Raw genomic sequence first — 23,039 nt, 5'->3', positions numbered from 1 at the left:
AATAATATATCATATGTTTCTTTTCTTTTGTATAGTTAATCTCAAATTTGGTATAATATATGTATAATATTGTTTCTCACTATTAATTAAAACACTTTATATTGGCACAACATGATTGTAGTCTATATAGCATATCTTTGTTAAATAAGTTATAATTGGATGATAATATAACAATGATAAATAAAACATAAAGTAGTGTAAGAAAGAAGAATTCTAGCTTTATAATCCAAATTTATTATAGTTATTACTACAAAAATTGTTGCATGTCATGTGCATATAGTTTTCAAATCTATGTAGTTAGCTATTGTACTTATAAAAACTAGTGAAGGTAAGTATCAATGTGAAATAATTTTAGGAATTCTTAAGGAAACTATCTTTTATTTTTTGTTATCTTTCCTACCAATTAAAATCTAGCATTCCAATATTGTGATTTTAAAGCATTTAATTTAACATCTATGTACTTTGATAATCATTTAGTGGTTCATATAATGTGTATAAAATGCCAATTTCATTTTAAACTCAATTGATAACCTATTAAAACGCCGAAAAAAGGATCAACTTAATTTACAAAGGTTATTTATTCCTTATATTTTAATGGAATATCTAATTAAGCTTTTTAATTATAATTAGAAATAAAAATAATAAAACTCATTAACAATTAATTATTAATAGAGAGAAACAATAATATATATAATACCAAATTATGCAAAATAAAAGAAACATATGATATATTATTAGCATAAATAAATGGAATTAAAGTGGAAAAGAATAAAAAAAAGTTTAATTTGATTTATATCACCCATTTAATACTATTTCATTTTAATTTGTATCTCATTCATGCTAAAACCCTTAATATCTTTATTTAAAAATTAGGAAAATATAATGATTTAAAATCAAAATATTGGAGACAAAAGTGCAAAGTCAAAGTTCTTTAGTTGTAATGGTAATATGTAATTTGATGTTGATTATTAGTCATTGTAGCATTTTCATTAGTTGTTTTGAACCTATTCAAAATCACAAAGTTTGTGAACTTGATTTATTTTGACCAAAATATCGGGACCAATTTGAAACTCAGGCCAAATAATATAATAAGAACCAAAACTACAATTCTTCCCCAAAATATATTTTACCCGGTACTAAAATCTAATCAAATTCGATTATTACTCTTAAGTCTTAACACGATGCAAAAACCCTTCCCCTAAGGCAAAGACTTCTTCTTTCTCTTTTCCTTTCTTTCTTTCACCAGTTTAGTCTTCCCTATACATATATATATACATATACATATTCACACAAGCATATACATGTTGAGATACTTCTAGTATTATGCATATTTATACCATAGCATAGGAGAAATTGATCAAAGGTGATCAAATATATTAAAGTTTAGAATTTGGGTTGTGTGAAAAGATTCATTAGAGAAGATGAGCAGCAGCGGAGGAGGTGGCGGTGGGGGGTGGAGTGGGGATAGGGATGTTGTTAGGGTTTCAATTCCAAGCAATGTGAGGAAGATGATCCAGAGTATAAAGGAGATCACAGGAAACCATAGTGAAGAAGACATCTATGCAATGCTTAAAGACTGCTCTATGGATCCAAATGAGACCGCCCAAAAGCTCCTCCTCCAAGGTCCTTCCTTCCCTCTTATTTTTAATTTCTTTTCCTTTTTTTTTTCATTTCTTGTCCCTGTATTGATCTTTCTGTAATTTTTGATCTGGGGCTGTTTGTTTGATTTTTTTCCCATAGAAATTAAATCCTTGGTTCCCCACTACCTTTTATTTTGGGCCGCGGTGGGGGAATGGGTTTGGCAGCTGGAGGTGCTGGGAGAGGGTTGATGGATAGCTAATATGCTTTTGGGGGTGGAGTAAATAAGATTTTGCTTTAAAGTGCCAACAGAGTGCACTAGAGAGAAAAGAATTCAGTTTGAAGATGGGAGTTTACAAGGGTTTGGAGAGTGTACCATTTGGATGGTTAATCTTGATTCCAACTTTGATCTGCGCTCTTTGTTGTGCTTGTTTTTTCACATGCTGAAGTTACATTGTTGGTGGTACTTTTCGTTTTTTCTTCTTGTTGTTTTTGATTTTTTTTTTCCCTTTTTCGGGATAGGGAGAGGGGGGGGGGGGGGGGGAGGGGTTGGGAAGGTGTGCGGGATGGGGGAGAGAGTTGATGGAAAACAATGTCTATTTGGGGGTTGGATGGAATTGGATTTTTCTTTTAGAGTGCAGAAAAATGAAGAATAGAAAAAACTTGAGATGGGATAAAGATGGACTTTTGAATGTGTTTTGAACGAGAGCTTTATCTATCCTGTGTTGTCCATTGGGTTACAAAGGTGAAATTCAATTATGTTCTGACACAGCCAAATGGGATTGAGGATTTTGTTATTCAACTTTGTTGTTTGTTGGATTGAACTTTGTGATGACTGCAATTTTAAGTTTCGTGGACTAGTGTGCTTCATCTTTACCTTTTTAGGCCTTTTTCATCTGTTCATATCATGTCTTCTTTGTGGAGCTATACGATAAAGCATCTGCTTTTTTTTTTCCCGTTGCAGATACATTTCATGAAGTAAGAAGGAAGCGTGATCGGAAAAAGGAGGTATGGTCACTTTCTAACTTGTCATTTACCAGAATAATGCGCCTTACACTGTTGTCATTGACTTCTTGATAAGATGCAAGCATTACATGGGTGTTGTCATCTTTTGACTCGGAAAAAGGTGTTGAACATCGTATCTGCAGCATTACTAGCTTGATTGATAATGAGGGCTAACTTGAGTGCACATCTGAATATTTTAACAAGTATAAGCACATCAAGGAGAATGCTAGAGGAGAAAATAGATATTAAATATCAATGAGCATAGCACTTAACAAGAACCCTCAAATCATGAATACTCCGAGGGTAAATTGCACATTAACTGGGTGATTTAACGTAGCAGGCTTTAGGAGAATGCTGCGGCTTTTGAAAATGTATAGTTTTTTACTGTTCTTGGCATCTATCTCGTGTACTCATATATAATTTGTTTTCCTTCCTTGCGCATGTTGTCTCCTTTATCTAAAATCATCTGTTGTAACTTCATCATTTTGTCTTTTCTTGGTTGGTTGCACCTTCTTTTTGGTTTTCTGCTCCTTAACCAAGTTTTTTGTTTTCACAGAATTTGAATAAGGAGCCTGCTGATTCAAGATGGAAATCAGGGGTACAGGGACGGGGAAATAGGGGCCGAGGGACTCATTCATCTCGTAATATATCTCATGGTAAATCATTAGTTTGATGTCCACAATAGCTTGTCCTCGGGTAGAATTTTAGGCTTATTCTAGTTATATCAGTCCATCACAGAAACTAACTGTGACCTAATATTTTCTGCTAAGTATTTTTAAGAGCTGGGAATGCCCTTTGGGCTCTATTGGTAACCCATATATGTGTGTGTGTGTGTGTTTTAGTGGCTGAAATTTTATCTACTTACTCTAAGCTGGCTGTCAAATAATAGAAAAACCATGACAGTACTTTTGCTATTATTCTCATGCTTTTTGTTCTTGTCAGATAAAGCTGCAGGTGCAAGGAAGTTGGCTTCTGCTAAAGACAATGAGTCCAACCTAGATTTAGATAAGGGTGTTAGCATGTCTTCTTTGAACACTCCCTGGGAAAGTGAAGGGAAAGAGCCAAATTCTGCTGCAAGGTTCTTTTCACACTCTGTTGGCTTTTAGGAACTCTTGATACTTGTAATTTTACCCTGGATGACTAGGATTGGAACACAAAATCTAATTTTTTCTTTGATAGCATCAGAAATTTGAACGACTTTTGGAGCAGGTCATAACTTTTGCCTAATAAAAGAAGACCTTTCTAACCTCCCTGTCGCCTCCTTCCCCCATACCTAGGAGCTTTACATGTGACCTATATTGAGCCTTTGTACCTGCCTTTGAGATGAGTGAAATTGTCTGTAGTGGTGATGATTTGCCACCCAGAAAACAATGTTTTGCTCTCTAACCATCCAATCCTTCTTTTTGGCACACCTGCATGCTACATAAATATGTATACGTGTGTCTACATAAAGTATGGTATTTATGCACAGAGTGCACACAAAAGTGTTTAACGTATATAGATTTGGAATCTGGATATATATATGTGTAGACACGTAAAATTTCAATTTCCTGGGACAGTAATAATTGCTGTTTCTTATCTATAAATTTCTTTTTCAGTTCATTAGGTGCCACAGCAAATGGTCCTACTGCTATAGTTTCTAGGAATCTGACTGTCATGCATGATAATGAAAAGTTGGAGGAACATTTGGGTCCTTCTGCTACTGCCTCTGAGAATAGGGATCAATTTGCAGAGCAGATGCCTGATTCTAGTAACTTTTCAACTTCTATGAGTTCATCACAACCATCAGGAGCTTATTTCTTGTCTTCAGACCCTGTATCATTATCCTTACAAGATTCACGGCAGTCTAGTGCTGTGGGTACAATGAAACATGGAGTTGGAATCCAGTCCAGTGCTGTTGAACAGATCTCTGCTGTCTCTGAAATTGCTTCTGGTGCGGAGTTTAAGATCCCAATTTGCATACTTGCAATTTTGTGTCCTATACATAGATATTCTTTTTTCATTGTTCAAGTATAGCTTATGGTTTCTGTCATTTGCTAAATATGTAAAGGACTTGATGAGAGTGGGAACTCAAATGTCCAAGGAAAGATGCCAAGCAAGGCACACGGGAATGGAAAGAATCAGCACCTAGATTCCTCACACACTGCAGCTTCTGCTGTCAGTAGGCCATCATCTAACTACAGCAACAGGTCTCAAGTGATTGGCCCTCAGAAAGGTTAGTGAATCATAGGTATACTCGAATGTAGTTTATCTTTTTGTAGTTATTATTCTTCTAGTTGGTTTGGTGGTGAAAGTTTCGCTGCCTAAAATTATAAAATGGTTTTGGTTTGTAGGCGACCATTGGATGTTGTTGCAGTGGGCAACCAGTCTGGCTATGTTAGAACAGGAAATGTACTTTTTTAATTTCTAAAGCACTTGAAACTAGACAAGTCTTACAAGCATGAGTAAAATGGACACACAGAATGCAACTTTATCAGATATGAAACATGTTGCCTACAATTATGGACACTCTTTAATCATAGGAGAATAAATAATATTAGCTAATTCAGTTCTTTCTTTATTCAACTTTGTTTTGTAAATAGCAAAACAACTACTCTGTGGAAGTTTATGTAAACTAGTACATCCTATCCACTTTTTTATCCATAAACTTGTGATACTTCAAACGGAAGGATGGCATGTACTTTTGTCATCAGATTTTAGCCGTTTAGTTAGCGATATATGACAAAACTTGATAAACATTAGAAAATTCCCCAAGATGTTTCAAGAGGTGTAAGCCTTAGGTTTTTAAGTGCCTAATTTACATATTGGACCTTTGTGCATCTGTTGACTAATCAAGTTTACATATGTCTTGCATATTTGACATAGTACAGAACATGTGTGTTTGGTACTTTTTCAATGGTTCTTTTCTCAAGGTAAAAATCTAAATTTAGATATTGCAATTGCTAATTAGTTTGGAGGTTATTGAGTTGCTAGCATTGATATGTTGAAGGTTTAATTCTAGTCTGCAGTCTACTAAAGGTTAAAAAATTCATTATCTTCAATACATCACTTTGTGCATCTTATGGATTTTGTGGATGACAAACATTACTCTGCAGCTGAAAAATGTCTTTCTAACACGTTTTTGTGTGCCAGAAAGATATAATTTGCAGATTGATTCTTCTAGCGAGTGACTATAGTGTATTTATGGATTCTTTGACCCATTTTATTTTAAGACACTTGGAGCTCTCTAGGATTCAGCAAGTGGACGGCAAATTACTTGTGCACAATATCTTTTTTTTGGAGATTAAGTTACCATTTATATTGTTGGAGTTCCAGATGTTTTGAACTGCATGCTTAGAAGAGTTCTAAGGGAGGAAAGTGGTTGTGGGCTTTTGGCAGACGAAAGTAATGAAGGAAGGGTATTTTTCTCATCAAACAAAGTGAAGAGAATGGAAGATATCTTCATTTGTTGGTGAACCAAGAGTTATGTGATTGTGTTTGTATGGCTATGCATATGTGAAGCATATAGTCTTTGAAACTGAAAAAAAATCAGATTTTTCTTTGGTAGAATAACTGATGAAAATGTGTCAATAAATGGGAAAGCCTTTTGCAGTTATGAGTAACCATGTGATTGGTAAATGCAGAACTTGTAAATGAACAAAATGGATGTGCTTCAGGAAAACTTAACACTATGCTTGATGAAAATTGGCTTGTCTTTTATTGACATTAAACTTTTAACACAAGGGAAAGGATAGAAATGGAATATATAAATTTTCCTAAATGTTGCTTATCTTGGAAAATGGAATCAAATGGAAAATACGTTGATTGGAAATGTAAATGTTTTACTTAGATGACTAACTTGATTCATGCTACAGATGTTATGTAGTTTAGGGCAAGATTATTTTCTCATTCTATAGCTTTTGCTGTCTTTGCTCCATGGCAGGGAATATGCCTTGGGTGAGGATCTTTTATGCGACTTCCATGGTTTAAGCCACTTTGTTTCTTGTGGGTATTTTTTATATGAACTGCCACTGTAGGTTTCTCATTCTTCTATGAAAAAACTTCCCCTGAAGCCTTTGGAGTATAATTTAATAAAAGTTGAAGGATTGAATACTTCAGAAGGCGTGACACTCTATAAAGGAAGATTCGCTTGTATGGGATCCTTTTGCTTAGAAAATGTGTATGCTGACTTGATGGAGATTTATTAAAATTGGATTGTGGGAACAAACAAGTATAATTTAGGATGTCACAGTGATATTGGTGCTTCTGACAGTAAGCTTACTTGCTTCATATGTACATCTGTGAGTCTGTACTTGATCCTTAAGGTTTCAAATCTTATTGTTCTTAAGATTGTTAGACACTGGGATGGTGAGAATGCCTATGGATAATGGTCTATTTAGATGAAAGTGTAAAGTGATTGTCTGTTTGTATTGTTACTATTATTAGTATTTTTTTTCCTGAGAAATGAGAGTTTTGGCCCCAATAGTTTTTTGGTGCTTTCACAATTTCAAGGGGGCAAGTAGAATTTTGCATTTGTTGGCAATGAAACAAGTAAATGTATGTCATGGACTTCATTTACCACTCCATAAATAACATATTCTTTTCTCTTACCTCTATGTCATCAACTAGTGACTCTTCTAAATGTCCATGAGAAAGTGTATTCTTGGCTTTTTAAAATGACTAATGAGTGTTTGAACATGTTTAGTAGTCCTTTGTTTTTCCCAGTGAACACCTTTAGTAATCTAGGAATCTGCTTGAGATTATGACAAGTAGTAAAAGGTTGTGAACAATTCAATACTAAATTAGAAGCAATAAGTATATAACTTTGACAATTAATCTATCTGGGTTGGTAAAAGCAATTCAGTGTTGTCTACCATTTATTGCATCACAGGGAGAATACTGCTTGCTTTGGTACATTATTAACTATTTCTTCTGTTTTATTTTAGTGGGTCCTAATAAGGAGTGGAAGCCAAAATCAACAATCTCTAGTCTTACTCAGGGGTCGGGAACAGTTGCTTCATCTGAGGCTCCTGCTCTTTCTGTTGAAGCCAGTACCAAAATGGCAACAGCACTGAATGATCTAGATTCTAAAGAAGCTAATGTGAGACTGCAGAGGAAATTTGAGGAATTACATGTTTCTGATGGGCAACATGTTATCATCCCACATCACCTTCATGTCCCTGAGGCTGAAAAGCTTGGGTTCTGTTTTGGAAGTTTTGATACTAGCTTTGGCATTAGTACAAGCAGTATCAACCCTCCAGAGAATGATCATAGTGCATCTTCTTCTGAAACTTCTGATGGAAATGAAGCTGCTGAAGAACAGTTTTCCAGGTTTGTCTCTGATTTTCTTTGCACATTTTAAGTTGGCTAGCCTTGCTATATGTTGTTTTTTTGGTTTCTAGTAGTGTACAAAAGGTATTGGTTACTATGATGTGAGACATATGCTTAGTACGTGCACTTAATTTCTGGATTCTTTGAACTTTTTTGGGGGCTAAAATGGGCTTGCTGCTCTTAGAGCCAAAAATGACATAAGTATTCCTTTCTTTCCGTATGCCCTAGTTTTGTCAACTTTTCATAATTGATAGCCCTTTCTGACCAATAAAAGGAGAAGGGATATTCTTTATCCTATATTTTGTTTTTCTGTGCAAAGTAAGACGCAGAGTAGTTCTCTCTTCTGGTTTCATAGGTCCTTCAGCTGCTTTTTTTTTTTTTTTTAAATTTTTTTATCCAGTCTAACACAGATTTTTGTTAGGATATGCAACATTCCACTCCTTTCAACTGTTGATATCATCACCCTTGTCTTCTGCTTGTAACTACCCCCAGTTTTGGGTGAGATAATGTTTTTTTATTTTTTGCTTTTTCCTGCATCAGAACAACCTCCCAAAATCTTATGTAAAATGGTACATGACCTCTTCTAATTGTGCTATAGTATTAATAATCTGAGCTAAAAAGGCACCCTGCACATATTTTATATCACAGCGTGCAATATCTGATTCTGAGTCATCATTTTTTTTATTCTCCCATAGATTCACCTGTTTATAATACCTTGCTTATTGCCTAACTGCAACTTTTTTGTTCCTCGTGATTTGTTTCAGTAATCAAAATGCATTTGTAGCTGTGGAAGAAGGTAATTATCCTGAAAATAACCATTCATCAACGGATGCACTGGAAAATCTGTCATCTGGCGTAGGTGGGGTATCATCTTCTAATGCCCTTGATTATGATGAGTCCAAGCAAGAAAGTACACCTGGAGGCAATCAGTATACTACCAGTCATACAACTCCAAACTACAGCTTTGGTTTTATGCCACCGATAGTTCGTAGTCAACTTGCACCTTTTGAAAGCTCTGAAAGCCAAACTCGCGATGTCTCTCGGCTTCCTGCTTTTGTTGTGAGTCTTCAGTCTTGGTCGTTTGTAATATTCTTCTTGTTCTACTTGGTTAAATGGATTTTGTTTGGGGTTTCCACATTACCCAGTTTTCATTTGCTGTCAGGCCAAAAATAAGAATGCTGGAGTATGAATAAATTATTGGTCATTTGTAATTCTTGTATTGAAACCTACTGTAGAGTGTCATATTTATCTACACATTTTCCTTCTTCATTTCAAACCTTTTGTTATTTTTAAAGATCATATCAAAAAGTTTTGTCTATGTATATGACAGGTTCAACCAACAATTGATCCGACCAGCTACTATGCACAGTTCTATCGTTCAGGAGCAGACAGTGATGGTCGCATTTCCCCCTTCCATCCTGCTGGAGTAGCTAGCAAGTACAGTGGAAATTTTGCAATGTTGTCTCCGCAGACTTCTCAGTCTCCTCAAGAGGTTTGGACATATCAAACCGTTACTAGTGACTGCCTCTCTTTTCTTTACTCTTGAGCCTTTGAATCTTAATTGTGAAGTTCATGTTTTGATTGGATGAAACTAAGCTGAATACCATAAGAGAACTGTTAAATATTGTGGTATATGGTTAGGTAGATTTAGACCAAGAATGCATCAAAATATGCAATTTTTTTTTTAGTACATGTTTACTTGTGCTTTTGGCTGAAAATTCTGATTTCTTCACCTTGTCTTAATCTCCAACATTTATGCATCACCTTTTTGTGTAAAAAATGGTGGGGCAAAAAAATGAGAAGGGGTTTCTATGCTGCATTTGCCTCAATTGTTTTCCTTGTGACACATATTGCACTAAATAAGCATGGTTATGTAGGTTCATACATGAAGTTTTTCAATGTTATCCATTGAAACATGAAAAGAGCCAATGAAATTTTCTGCTGCAACGGCCGCGATCATCTCATTTCGGGTAGTCAAGTAAGATTTGTTTGTCAGGCGGCATAACTTATTACAAGGGCAATTACAACTAGAACATCTTCTGCTGCATGCTATAGAAGTTTAGGTGTACGTGGGAGAAATTCTTCCTTGTAAACTATCAGGCAGAGTCACACATGATGTATCTTTTTTGTGACTTTACCTTTCTAATGCGTTGGAAAATAGACTATTTAGCTAGGATTATGTTGTTATATAATTATTACAGAACTGACTAGTGTATACAATTGTCTAGAAACATACTGATTGATGAACTTATTGTTTTACTAAATTAACATTTAATAAAACTAGATGAATTCGTATTAGTAGTCAGTGGAGTATAAAGCTAAAAGCTGTTGATCCAAATTTTTTTTAAAAATTATATAAGTGAACAAAGTGAATAGAAATAAATCGATTAAGTTGGCCTACACTGTGATGAACCACAAATTGAGAGGGAATAAAATGGGTTTGGTTGGATTAGATCAGGTTGAGGTTTTCGAGCCTACTTCAAAAACTAGATAATGATGATGTATGACATTTCTATATATATGTTGAATGGATAAGCATGGTAAAGAGGAGTTGGTAGTATATAATAAATTTAATGGGAAATGGGTGACTTAAGTGCAGATAGATCTGTCACTTCTCACTATGTATGTAGGGAGGCCAGTTCTGTAGCCAATACATTAGCAAATTTTGCCTACAATTCAGCTTCAGTGATGGTCTTTCATACCACTGATTCTCTTTAAAATCATTTGCAATTTAGTTAGATTGGGCAATATTAAATGTGCCCATTATTTCCTAAATAGTTCATTTTGTGGTCACATTTATTAGCTTTAAGTCTTTGAATCTCATGTATTTCCAAATGGTAAGGTTCTTGGCCCCCCTTTATGAATTTTTCTTGGTCATCATAAACAGGTAGTGGTCTAGCCAAACCTCTACCATCTTCAGGTGCCTTTTCTTGGAAAAAAAAAAAAAGAGAAGTAAGAAGGGAGAAAAAGAAACTAAAAATAAAAAATAAAAAACACAAAGCTCGTGGAAGTTATTACAATGAAAAGAAAAAGGAAAAATTTGGTGCCATTAGCGTTTTTCCTGCACACAAGTAAAGGAGTGGGATTTTTTAATTGAAATTTTTCTTAAGACATTAGTTCTGACACACTTTTGATGATACTCGGGGTGATTAAGTGAGGGCAAATACTTGAGTTGGTTTGAATCTCGTCTATTAAATGGAAAATTAAAATGGAAGTATAACTTACTTTTACCCCTTTTTGCTTCTAAATCTATTATGTGTCTGTGTTTGTGTCTTTCCATACTTGCATGTGTATTGTCAAATAATCTTGTTAGCAAAATGCTGCAGCATGTTCAGACTTTCAATTTGTGGGACCATAAAAATTCTTTTATGGTGGACCTACATATTGGTCAAAGGTCTGATGTAAACTTTTTTTTGTTTTCCATAATATTTTTATATCATGAATAAAGGGAATGCTTTTCTTGTTTCCCTTTTAATTGGCTGTTCATTCAGTTCATGAATGTTGCATGATGATTGCATCATCTTTTTCGTTTTTTTTTTAAACAAATGCGAAGGTTGAAACGTCTAATAAGAGCATTATGCAGTCTCGAACTAAAAGAAGTAAAAAGATTGTTTTGGAAATGAAAATTTGTATGTTCTTAATTTTCTTTTTGGTGATATGGTAACATGGATGAAAGCTTCCCGGTAAAGAAGTAAAATTTAATTAGATGTTGTACGCTAAAAAAAGAAGAAGCTCTAGCTACATACAACTCAATGACTGAAGTAGAAGTACTTTTTGGGGAAAAAAAAAGATAGCTTTGGAAATGAAAATCTCTGTGTGCTTAATCTTTTTCTGGCGATATGGTAACACAAGGATGGAAGCTTCCCAGTAAAGAAGTGAAATTTAATTGTTAGAAGTTCTATACTAAAACAAACTATAGCTACATACAAACCAATGACTGGAGTAAAAAGTACTTTTGCAATTTATAGGAGGTAAATACGTTGGTTTGCTTTGCAATTTTTCACAAAAATAGACTGTATGATTAATAATCGTTTGCATTTTATTTTTAGTTTGTCTATGTCTGTGTTTAGTGCAAACATATCTATGTGTGGCAACCTGAATGTCTCATCGTTTTGTGTTATGATCCATGGTTGGTTTCTGATACGATCTGGGAAGTTAAGCTTCATGGGATTCCTGGAGCTATTTGCTATACCTGAAAGAATCTCAGTCTCAATGGGATTTCCTTTTCAAGTCTGATTGTTATGCATATAGAAATTCACGCTGTACATTTTATGATCATTGAAGTGCATTTAAGATTCATTCGAAGGGGGCAAGCCAATTACCCCTTCTAGAAGAATGCAATATGTCATCTCTTTGAAATAAGGAAGGACATAGAGACAACTAAGGCATGCTGGGGAAACATACCCTAAGAGCTTTAGGAGTTTGACTGGCCAATTAGGTAGTTTTTTTTGTTGAATCTCTATAATGGCAAAACTCTGTTTATGCCAGGTCCATCATGTCTAAGCCTTTTACTTATTTTTTTCATATGATAACTGTTGAGGACTTGAAGATGCTTATTGATGTAAATGCTGCATGTGCATGTCAAATTGCAGCCCAGTAACCCTTTGGTTTTGTCCACGGCAACACCTACACCACTCATAACTCAAGCTGCTGGTGTTATGCAGAGCTCCATTGCTGCAACACAGCAACCCGTTTCTGTCTTTCGGCCACCGGCTGGTCTGCATCTACCTCATTACCCTTCAAACTATGTCCCATACGGTCACTATATCTCTCCATTCTATGTTCCACCTGCTATCCATCAATTTATAAGCAATGGTGCATTCCCACAGCAGCCTCAAGGTAGCAATTTGTATCCAGCTCCACCAGCAGCAGCTGCCAAATATCCTCTCCCACAATACAAGCCAGGAACTAACCCAAACAACTCAAGTCATGTTGGAATTCCTGGGAGTTATATGCCATATGGTTCATCAATGGCCAATTATAATCCCAATGCAGCATCAGCCACTGGAAACTCAACTACGAATGAGGATCTTGCTACATCTCATTTAAAGGAAAACAGTCTTTATGAGAGTAGCCAACAGGTTGGTCACTTGATTAATAAACGTTGTACATTTGATTAACTTTTTCAATTTGGAAAAAATGCTTCTGAGCTTCTAATAGAGTAGTCTGAAATGTTTTAGGACCCATTTGACAAAATTGAAGTCAGAAATCTAATTTCTGAAAATTAAGTGCTGAAAATGTTAAATTGCTGAATTGATTAAGTTATATGTGTTTGATAACTAACTTGATTATAATACTGAATTTAAATATCGCACAAATTTCATGTTTCTATTTTTGAATAAGGATAACTTTTTTATACATTGTTAGTGTATAATTTTTTTTACACTAGTAGGTTTAAATCATGCCACATAACATGAATTCAAATTTAAAATTCAAATCATGGACATGTGTCATGCATCCAAAGGTGCTAGTGTTAAAAAATAACTGTACTGTCTTTATTTGTATATTTGGAGAAAAAGAAAAATGTGCGTGTCTGAGAGAGAAAATAATAAAACAATTTAGAGGTAGTGTTCAAGTGTGTGTATCTGTGTGTAAGAGAGTGTGTGCATGCATGCAAGTCTGTGTGTTGAACATAAGGAAAACACATGCGTACCATGTGCTGGAACAGTATGAAATTGTCCTGTGTGTGAGGTATAGTATATGTAGTTAATTTTGAAAAATTTTTAATTAAAAGTTTGTACAGAAATTAAGCAGTGCTTAATACATTAAGTGGTAAGGTATTTTTGTTACCAAATATGCTGTATTCAAAAAGTTTTGAATGAATTAATTTCAGCATTAAGTAGAGTTATCAAACAGGCCCTTAGTCAACCTTGGATTAGAAAAGGATAAGTACAAAGCACTCAATGTTTCTCATCTGACTCTGAGCATTAATTTCAAAGTGATTGTTGGGATAGGAAAACTTTGGCAAAATGAAGTTCATTAGGTAAAAACCAAATTGGCAAATCTATTGTGGCTAAGAATCATGTTGGGATTCCATTTAGGTGGGCTTTTGTTGGATTAGGGTTCGCTTTAGTAGTGGACTAGGTAACAATGTCTTTGCAGTGGTGCAGTTGCACCTTTCTTCGGGCTTGTTTTCAACTGATTCTGATTTTGTAATGTTGATTTTATAAAATTGGTTCTTGAAAATCAGATTTTTCAGAATAAATCATGTGTTCTTGTTTACTATTTAAAAAGCCATTTTAATAAATGCATAAGTGCTCTCAGAAAAAGTTAAAAATCTGATTTTAACAATAACATGACCATGTTACCCTTATATGCTACATAAATGAAGTTTTGTGCGAATTAAATAATTTTTGATGTAATTAATTACTTTTCTCATGAGGATTAAATGGTTGATGAAAAAGCAAGTCATATAGATGAAGTGAGATGAGAATAGGAGAAATAAAAAGACCATAAAAAGTTACCTAATCTTTAGGTAGTTTAGTAATTATATTGCAATTTAAAGGGTAATTTTGTCTACATGAAAAAGTAGATCAAAATCAGAATCCAAAAGCACCTTAAAATCTGTCTGATTTCAGCGTTTTTGGATCCAAAAAATCTAATATCAGTTTTTTAAAATCAGTTGAGAACAAAATAATATAGGTTTTCAAAAATCAAAATCTAAAATCAAGTTTCCAAAATTAGTTAAGAACAAGGCCTTTGTCAAGTTACTTTGTTGCATTTTTCACTGTTGAAGCTTTAAAATCTTTGGTTTTTGTGAACTCAATTTTGTTATGCTTTTTGTTTATTTGCTTTATGGCATAGATTTGTGTGAAAAAAGAAAACACTAAATACAAGTTAGTAGTTGGATATAGGATCGGGTTTGTACATGAGCTTTGTCCATGCATTCCTTGAACTTGGACATAACAGGTCCCTGACCATTCACTTTTGCTGAATGGCTCCAGTTCCCTTTTTCTGTATTTTATTTTTATGTCTATAGAATGGTATGTTAATTTCTTTTACTTTTTTTCCTGCGCTAAATGTATATATCCTGTGAACTATATGGATAATCCCATAATATTGGTGTTGAATGTTGGTTAACAGAGCGAAGGTTCTGGTGTATGGATTGCACCTCCTGGCCGAGATTTTTCTAGCTTGCAGGCCAGCTCATTCTACAATTTTCCCCAGGGTCAGATGGCCTTTGCACCTGCACAGCCTGGCCATGGGACTTTTGCTGGCATATATCACCCAGCACAACCAGTCAATGCAACTACTGTTAACCCACTACTGCAGCAGTCTCAGACAATGGCAAGTCCTCTAGATGTGGTTGGACCCACAGCCAGTGCATACCAGCAGCCACAACATTCACAAATGAACTGGCCTAATAACTTCTAAAGAGGGAGCTCATTTTCTCTACTGTAAGCTACAGAACTGGAAGTGGAAATTGATCTCTTTGAATTTTTTGAGATTCTCCAGCGATGTTGAAGTAAACCAAAGCATCTGCAATATGAACGTAGAATATAATCGAGCTGAGCAAAAATTTTATGAAAGGAGACCCAAAAAAATGGTTTGGTGGATGATATCTGTTGATCGCTGGAAGTGATGATACTGATGGTGAAATGCTTCTGTATGGATAATTGACCTTTTATTAGTTGGAAAGGTGTTCTTCTGGTTATCTGTCTTGCTGCTGATATTTGGTAAACAACTGCAACTTTAAGCCATTATCTTTTTGGCATTTCTTTTTACACTTAGCATTCCTTGGGAGACAACTTTTTTCTCCTTTTCAACTTTTTTTTCCCTGAGATTATTAGGCTTCTGAAAGGTGAAATTGAGTTCACAGCTCTCCTGTAAAGTAAATTTTGATAGCAACGATTTAGCTGGACTGTTGTAATGGGTGTTGGTATAAGCAAATGCAGCATTCTATTCTTTTCATTGTTTCATCCTGCAGTATCTACAGTAAGTCATTAGAAATATCCCAGTTGAAGATGATTTATGCTAAGTTACGTTCCTTGCACAATGCAAGAGGGATTTGCTTTCTCGTTTGTGTTTGAATAATAGGATGGAGAGGGAATGGGTGGCATCATAACCCCCGTACCCGCCGCGGGGCCCCTTCCACTACAGTTCCTTCAGGACACTAGGACTCAGGACTGTTGTGCATGGCAGTTATGCTTATTTCTAAACTTGTTGAAGAGATGAATATAACTCTCTTTTGGAGGACTTTTTTGTCCTCCCATGTTTGTTGTCTGGAGCCCAATTTAGGGGGAGTTCCTGAATTAATATCTCTGTCTCAATTCCACATCCTTCGAGTCTTGGACCCCTTTGGGTTCATGCAGCAATTAGTGTTGGAGACCTATTTTTGTCCCATAGGACGGACCATTGGAGCAAACTAGGGAATTCTCTTTAAGGTCGTAACAAAATGCATACCCTAAGGTAGTAACGTGTTAACTAATGACAAATTTTATCATTCACTGAAATTTGTATTCCACAATGTATCCTATCCATCTGAATCCAAATTGAATCAATATGGATCACCAATTGTATGGTGCTTACAATTGTAAGCAACCACAATCCGAAGGGATGAGCTGGCTTGGAATATTTTACTCCCACTCCTCCAAATGGCAGGGGTGGGAAAGACAGGCAAAAGATATATTTTTTGAGAAGGAAATCTCGTTGCATTGAGAAGCCAACAAAACATTACGGACTCTCGTTCAAGAGTATGCCTAGTTGTTATCTTCCTGGGGAATATGTTGCTCTTTCTTAATCATAGTACTGCTTTTCATGGAAAAGTCCAAAAGAAAGACCAAGTAAATTGCCGGCTCTTGTATTCATCGATGGTCAAAAATCAAACCAAGTAGCTAGCATAAATGTGAGAATCCTTCCTCGTACTTGACTGCATGCCTAAATCTTAGCAGCAGCAGCTATCAAAACTTGGCATTTTGCATTAGCACCAAGCATGATCCTGAAGATCTTTGGTGCAAGAAAACTTGCCCCAACTCCCACACCAGTAGCGGAGGAGAGGTCATCAGCAGTTTTGAAGATCATCCATGCAGGGGGCCTTGTTGAGCTATACTACATGGCAGTTCCAGCAGCCAGGATCATAGACAAATACCCTTCTTTCATGCTAACTAGACCTGATGTTTTCCAGAGACCGTGGGGCGCCATCATCTGCCGTGAAGAGATCCTCATTCCCGGCCAAAAATACTTCCTTGTCCCACCTAGAACACTGAAGAAACTCATACGACGAATCAAGAAACCTAGTGATTTAGACTCAAGCCTCCTTTATAACTCGCAATCGTCGGTTGATGATGCTTCATCAGCTGTGATACGCTGTCAGAAAGAGAGTTTCTCGAGCAGCAGTTCATTTGCACAAAACCGATTTGGTATCTTGATCAAGTCCAAGAGTAAAAAGAAGTCTGGCGATCTTCGAGTACGCTTCTTCGGTATAGATGCTAAGCAGGATTCTGATTCAGTTTCTTCAGAACATAGCAATAGCCATGCGGATAATAATTCCAAGAAAGGCTCACATCTTCAACCTGCAGAAGTAAAAAAAAGGAGAGTGAGACCTGTAGTGCAATGGCAGCCATCACTGATTTCTATCAACGAGTAACATGTTAATTGAATATGATTTTTTTTTAAACTTACAGACAAACTACAATTTCTGTGAAGAAGTTAACTATACTCTGTTGGAGTTATAAAAATTACGGAGGCAGCAATTTGTTTACATTATGTTCTTGAACAAAAACAAGTTAAGCAGCAATTTCTGTCTATTTCTCATTGATGGAAGCTGATGGAAGCCGGTGAAACTGAAAAGGGCAAATTCATCATTCGATAGATAGATTTTATATTAGCTTATTGCACTAAACACCCTTGAGCTTTTCGGGACTGGCACTTTGCACCTCTCTCAATATTTTAGATGGGCACTTTACCTCACATTTTATTTTTCTGGACTAAAATACCCTCAGAATTTAGACTTTTTTTTTTGGTTAAATTTTCTGTTAGTACAAATAACTTTGCAGAATCATGGGGCCAAAATTTAATAAAACCAATAATTGAAAGGCCATTCTTAAAAATATCCCAACTGGCAACCCCAACTTGTTTCGTAACTGATGAGCCGCTTACTAATGAAGTTCTCTGAAGCTAAGTTATCATCATCACACATGAAGTGGTAAATCTCTACCTTAGATAAACTCCAGCAATCCCACTTTCCACAAGTGGGGGCTCGTGGAGACTTTCAGCATCTCAAGATGTAGGCTGCTCACAAAAAGGGTCCTCGCCCTTCTTTTCCATTCTTTTCTTTGTTCATAAAGAGGCGCACGCTCTTGTTTCCATCACGTCTAAGATACAAGCCCTCTTCCCCCTTTACTTTTAAGGGCAATCCCCTTATTCTCTTACTACAATCCCAACAAAGGGTAATTTCCTTTGTGAACATAACATCATCTTTATGGGCAAATATTTAGCTTGACCTGATCCTTGGTCCTACTTGTCAACTATGTGGTACATTCTACAATCACAGCGGTTTTCTTGTATTGTCATGTATCATTCATGTATTTTACCTATGTTTTCTTGCATCACGCACTTCCTTTTTTTCCTTTCCCCTTTTTAATAAGCTTGCATCAACGCACTTCATTTACCATATTTTCCTAACATCATCATGTATTGTTAAACCCAAACGACTATAGAATTTATGGCATGGTATAAGAGTAAATCCGTATACCAAGCACACAAGCTAATATAAAATATAAAGGGCGAACCCCCTTTCATTACATGCTGAACTCAATAGTAGCGAATGAAAGAAATCTATTTTCATCCAAACTCTCAGCTTGATCTAAAGAATGTGACAGAAATTGATTACGTTATCTAGGTCGTCCATTTTAATGACAAATTTATAAAAAATTTCTTTTTTTTTTGTTATTGAAATTTGAATTGAATGGCCATGGATTCTGCGTAGAGTTATAAGTGAGTCGAATCGAACCGAGAATCTCATCTTTGAAATCTTTTCATTTAACTACGTGAACAAGGCTCGTATTTGTTCGATGATTTTTTATCTTGAAATCTCTGTTTGTATTTAGCTCATTAATTAAAATCCTAATTCAAATTTGAGTTTGACTCATTTAACATAAATGAGCCAATCTTTAACCGGCTCGAGAAGCTCAAATTTAGGCTCTCTCTCTCACAAAATTTGTACATTTTGCCTGCCTATAGTATCAAGGAACAAGAGTAATATAAAATCCAGTCTTGCCATGCTATATAAAACAAAATTATGCGATATAAATCAATAGATTCAATACTGAACCAACCATCTAACCCTAAATTTTGTAAAATAACAATTAGACTCATGTTTGTGAAATCATTTAAATTCGTGACTGAAACTTGTGTTTGTTTGATTATTTATCGAGCCAAAAATGTTTGTTCGAACTTGGATCGTATAAAATTTTGAACAAGCCATTACCAAACATGCGCGAATCTAAACGACTCGAACAGTTTGAACAACACTAATTGTGGGGGTATCATTGTCGCTTGCAACTGTAGAAGCACCTGATCCTTTTTTATATGAGACGAGAACCATCGTCCATGCAAATTGCCAAGCAAGCTTGGCTATGAGACTAAAAGTTTCATGCTGAAAAACACAACATCTTTAGTTTCTGCACAATGTAATAAATTAAAAATAGTTACTTCTTTTGTCCCATAAAATTTGTCATGTTTGTCACTTTTTCTTGTCCCAAATTAATTGTTATTTTAGAAAAGTCAGCGCACCTTTTTCAATGAAATTTTGTCTTTACCCTTTGTGTGGCCCATCACTTATTTCCTACAATTATCAATACATCAAATAAAAGATGACCCATCATCACTAAGGATATAAGAGAAAAGTGGAAATTCTCTTTCCTACTAACATCATTATACATAAATTGTACGTTCTCTAAAAAATGACAAATTTTATGAGACAGAAGGAGTACGTTATTAGTAATCAACTTATGGTCCTCATCAATATATTCACTAGATTTTTTGAAAACAGGTTGACCTTTATTATTAGTTTTGGTGGAACATAATCATCATTTTCAATTACTCGTCATTGGTCATATCCAATAGACTCTATATAAATTTTTGTACGATTTTTCTAGAAAGGGTAATTTGAGTTGGTTTATAAGGGAGGACGAATTGAGGAATTACCCTCTAAATAAGGCATATCAAACTTGGGATAATTCACCATGACGGATCAAACTCCAGGCAGTTAAACCTACAAAAGATGAGAAAATCTACTCTAATACCACTATTGTCTCAAATAGACCAACCTAGAGGGGGAGGTAAATTGTTGACATGGGTTTCTTGACTAAGCATAAGGGATTTGGACTTGACAATATCAGCAAACTAATAAGGAAATAAAACCATTTCAAACTTCACGTCAAACCTTGCAACATCATCACTTTACATATAATGAAACACTCAAGCAATTTATCAAAGCGCTATACAAGCAATAAATTTGAAAAATAACTCTCAAGAATAAAGTGCAACAAAATAAAGAGAGTAAACAAGGGATAAAAGATTTATAGTCGGTCAACACTGAAGGCCTATATCCACTATCAAAAGTCTTTTTCCCCTTTGAATTTTGAAATCACTAACCAATTTGTTTAAAGAGGCACCGTGTTTCTTAACCATTGCTTTTTCTTTATAGTGACTCAAGCACTAACTACCCTAGTACAAGTTGCCATCACTTCACTAAGATCGACTTTTTTTTTTTTTTTTTTTTTCAGTGGCAATCTCATTCCACTGTGCTTTTGCAACTATAGTGGATCAAGTACAACCACTTCACTAACGTCTTTTGTATTTCATGTGGCAACCTCACTCCATTCTCTGCCTATTTACTTATGGCGCTTCGTAAAAAGGACTCACAGGATCTCACATAAACCTAGTCTATTGTGTTAGTACTCAATTATCTTGCTCATTTCCTCACAAAATTGGTCTAACTCTACCCTGATTCAACTAGAAAATTTGTTGAAAGATAATATCCGTCAAGATAAAGGAAATTTCTCAAAAGTTTGAATGAAAACATTTGTCTATTTAAAAGAAAAGACAAGCCCCATTGCTTTGGAAAAATAGCCGTTGACACATAAAAGGTAAAGGCCCATTTCGTTTCAAGATAAATTTGAATTTTAAGAAGGAATTTAGACAAAATATCTATTTCCTTTTGGAAGGATAGAAGACAACCTCCACTAAATTGGAAGAGAGTCTACTACTCTTGAAAGGAGGAAACGAATTAGTTTTTCTTCAAAATAATAAGTTGATTGAAAGATGGTTATTCGAATGGATAAATGGGGACATGAAAATGAAAGTTGAAGCATTTCAACAAATTTGTGGAGAATCATCATATATATATATATATACTTGAAGACGACTTTTCAGCCAAAGCCTCCCATCGAGTCTCTGACTTCTAATTCTATTTTTCTAGAGTGTTGAATTATTTTATTCATAATAAATTCTTTTCAACATTTGAATAGATATTACCATAATTGTATCTCTTAAATTTGAAAAATTCTTACCTATCATATAGTAATCCTACATAAATACTGTGCTAATTCTACCTAATATAAACATAAGAAAACAATAGTGTACCACTTAAAATTGGAAATAGATACAAATTTTAAAAGAAAACATCAAAATATTTACATTATAACATTTTAATTTCAACTTAAATATGCAAATGTATTATTGAAATTTGGAAAGTTTCTACCTATCATATGATAATGCTAATCTTACTTGATAGAATTAATTTGCTACTCTCATGTTTCCTTGGAAAAGATACAAGTTTAATAAGGACACATGAATATTCCTATTTTACAATAAGGTAACTTCAATATGCAAATATTCTAAAAAATAGAAACAATATAACCTAAATGCTTACAATTTAGTAGTTAGATTTACAATTCTCTCAGGCTTCATTTGGATTGAGGGATTTGACGAATGATTTGAAATTCTCCCAAACTACTCTAGTGGTTTGGATTATTTAAGAGGCCTTCGAAATTATAATTCAACAATTATTAAAATACATTTTAAAAACTATAGTAATTTGTGATGTACAAATTCAAATGCTTCCTAAATAATCTAAACAGCTAAAGTGATTTGAGAGGATTCAAATCCTTCATGAGGATCCAAATGAAGCATTGGAAAATAAATGACACTACATTACTGAATTTATCATTTTGCTTTTTACTTTTTGTATCACATTTCTCGATTATTGAATTTTGACACCCCAGTATCTATCCTTTACATATACGAGAAAATATTGGCAACGTAAAGATTCAAATGATACTCTAGACTCTCAGTAATTTCTTAATCAAAATAAACTAATTATGATTTTTTTCATATTCAATAATATGTTATTCTTTTAGTGAGTGTTTCAAAAATTGGTCCTAAACTCCAATATTTGTCGCTTCAAAAAAAGAATGAAAATTGCAAAATACATCTAAAATCTTTTTTCCCAAACAATTAATATTCAATTTTATTAATCCTCTTAGTTGTAATTGAATTCTCAAAAGTATATGTTTATATTTTTTTCTTCTAATTCAAAATGCATCACAAAAGTAAAAAAAAATCGAAATGAGGACTCAAATATGTGAGGTGTCACATGAAGAAAATATTAGTTGTATTATGTTAAATTCTACATGTATAACTTCAATTCAAATAGCATATAAAATACTTAGATTAGTAATTAAGGACAACAATGTAGAACATTTTTTTGCATAAGCATATAGCACATTGCTTTAGACTATTTTGCCTATTTACACTGAAAGCTAGAAGTGTTTAGCATATAAAATGCTAGAAGAATATCAAATTTAACTTTAAACTAGGTATTATTTACTTTTCATTTTATATGTTTACTTTGTATACACTTAAAATCTTATTTGACTATCTAAAAGAATGACACCAGCTTCGTATGTGCACAATCAATCATTGATAGATTATATCATGCTTTATGAAGTAAGCACTAGGTTTTCTTTTCTTTTTTTTTTTTTTCAATTTCATTGAGAGTCTAACCCTTACAACAATAAAAGGTAAAAGGGAACTTATGAGTTGAATATAAAACCTTGCTATTGCAGCTAATATCCACATTAATTAGTTGAATTGAGTTTTGAGAACCAAGCAAGCATTGGGTTAATAATTTGAAGATAAGA

The 23,039-nt window shown here is 34.5% G+C and overlaps 1 protein-coding gene across 2 annotated transcripts; it reads left to right on the top strand.

Annotated features, from left to right (window-relative positions):
* The first annotated feature begins 1,269 nt into the window (after positions 1 to 1,269).
* On the top strand, positions 1,270 to 15,812 carry LOC113770513 (GBF-interacting protein 1-like). 2 transcript variants are annotated; one of them, XM_027314986.1, is made up of 11 exons: positions 1,270 to 1,623; positions 2,543 to 2,586; positions 3,140 to 3,239; positions 3,526 to 3,661; positions 4,182 to 4,516; positions 4,634 to 4,798; positions 7,509 to 7,893; positions 8,658 to 8,952; positions 9,224 to 9,385; positions 12,558 to 12,974; positions 14,977 to 15,812. In XM_027314986.1, exons 1-11 carry the CDS (start codon positions 1,422 to 1,424, stop codon positions 15,265 to 15,267), a joined length of 2,532 nt encoding a protein of 843 aa, XP_027170787.1. In that variant the 5' UTR covers positions 1,270 to 1,421; the 3' UTR covers positions 15,268 to 15,812. The 2 variants fall into 2 exon arrangements, with proteins under 2 accessions (XP_027170787.1, XP_027170786.1); XM_027314985.1 differs by having other exon boundaries at positions 12,486 to 12,974.
* The last annotated feature ends 7,227 nt before the right edge of the window (positions 15,813 to 23,039 follow it).

Source organism: Coffea eugenioides, chromosome 5 (assembly GCF_003713205.1).
Source record: "Coffea eugenioides isolate CCC68of chromosome 5, Ceug_1.0, whole genome shotgun sequence".
Classification (NCBI taxonomy): Eukaryota; Viridiplantae; Streptophyta; class Magnoliopsida; order Gentianales; family Rubiaceae; genus Coffea; species Coffea eugenioides.
This window is presented reverse-complemented; position numbering and strand designations above follow the sequence as displayed.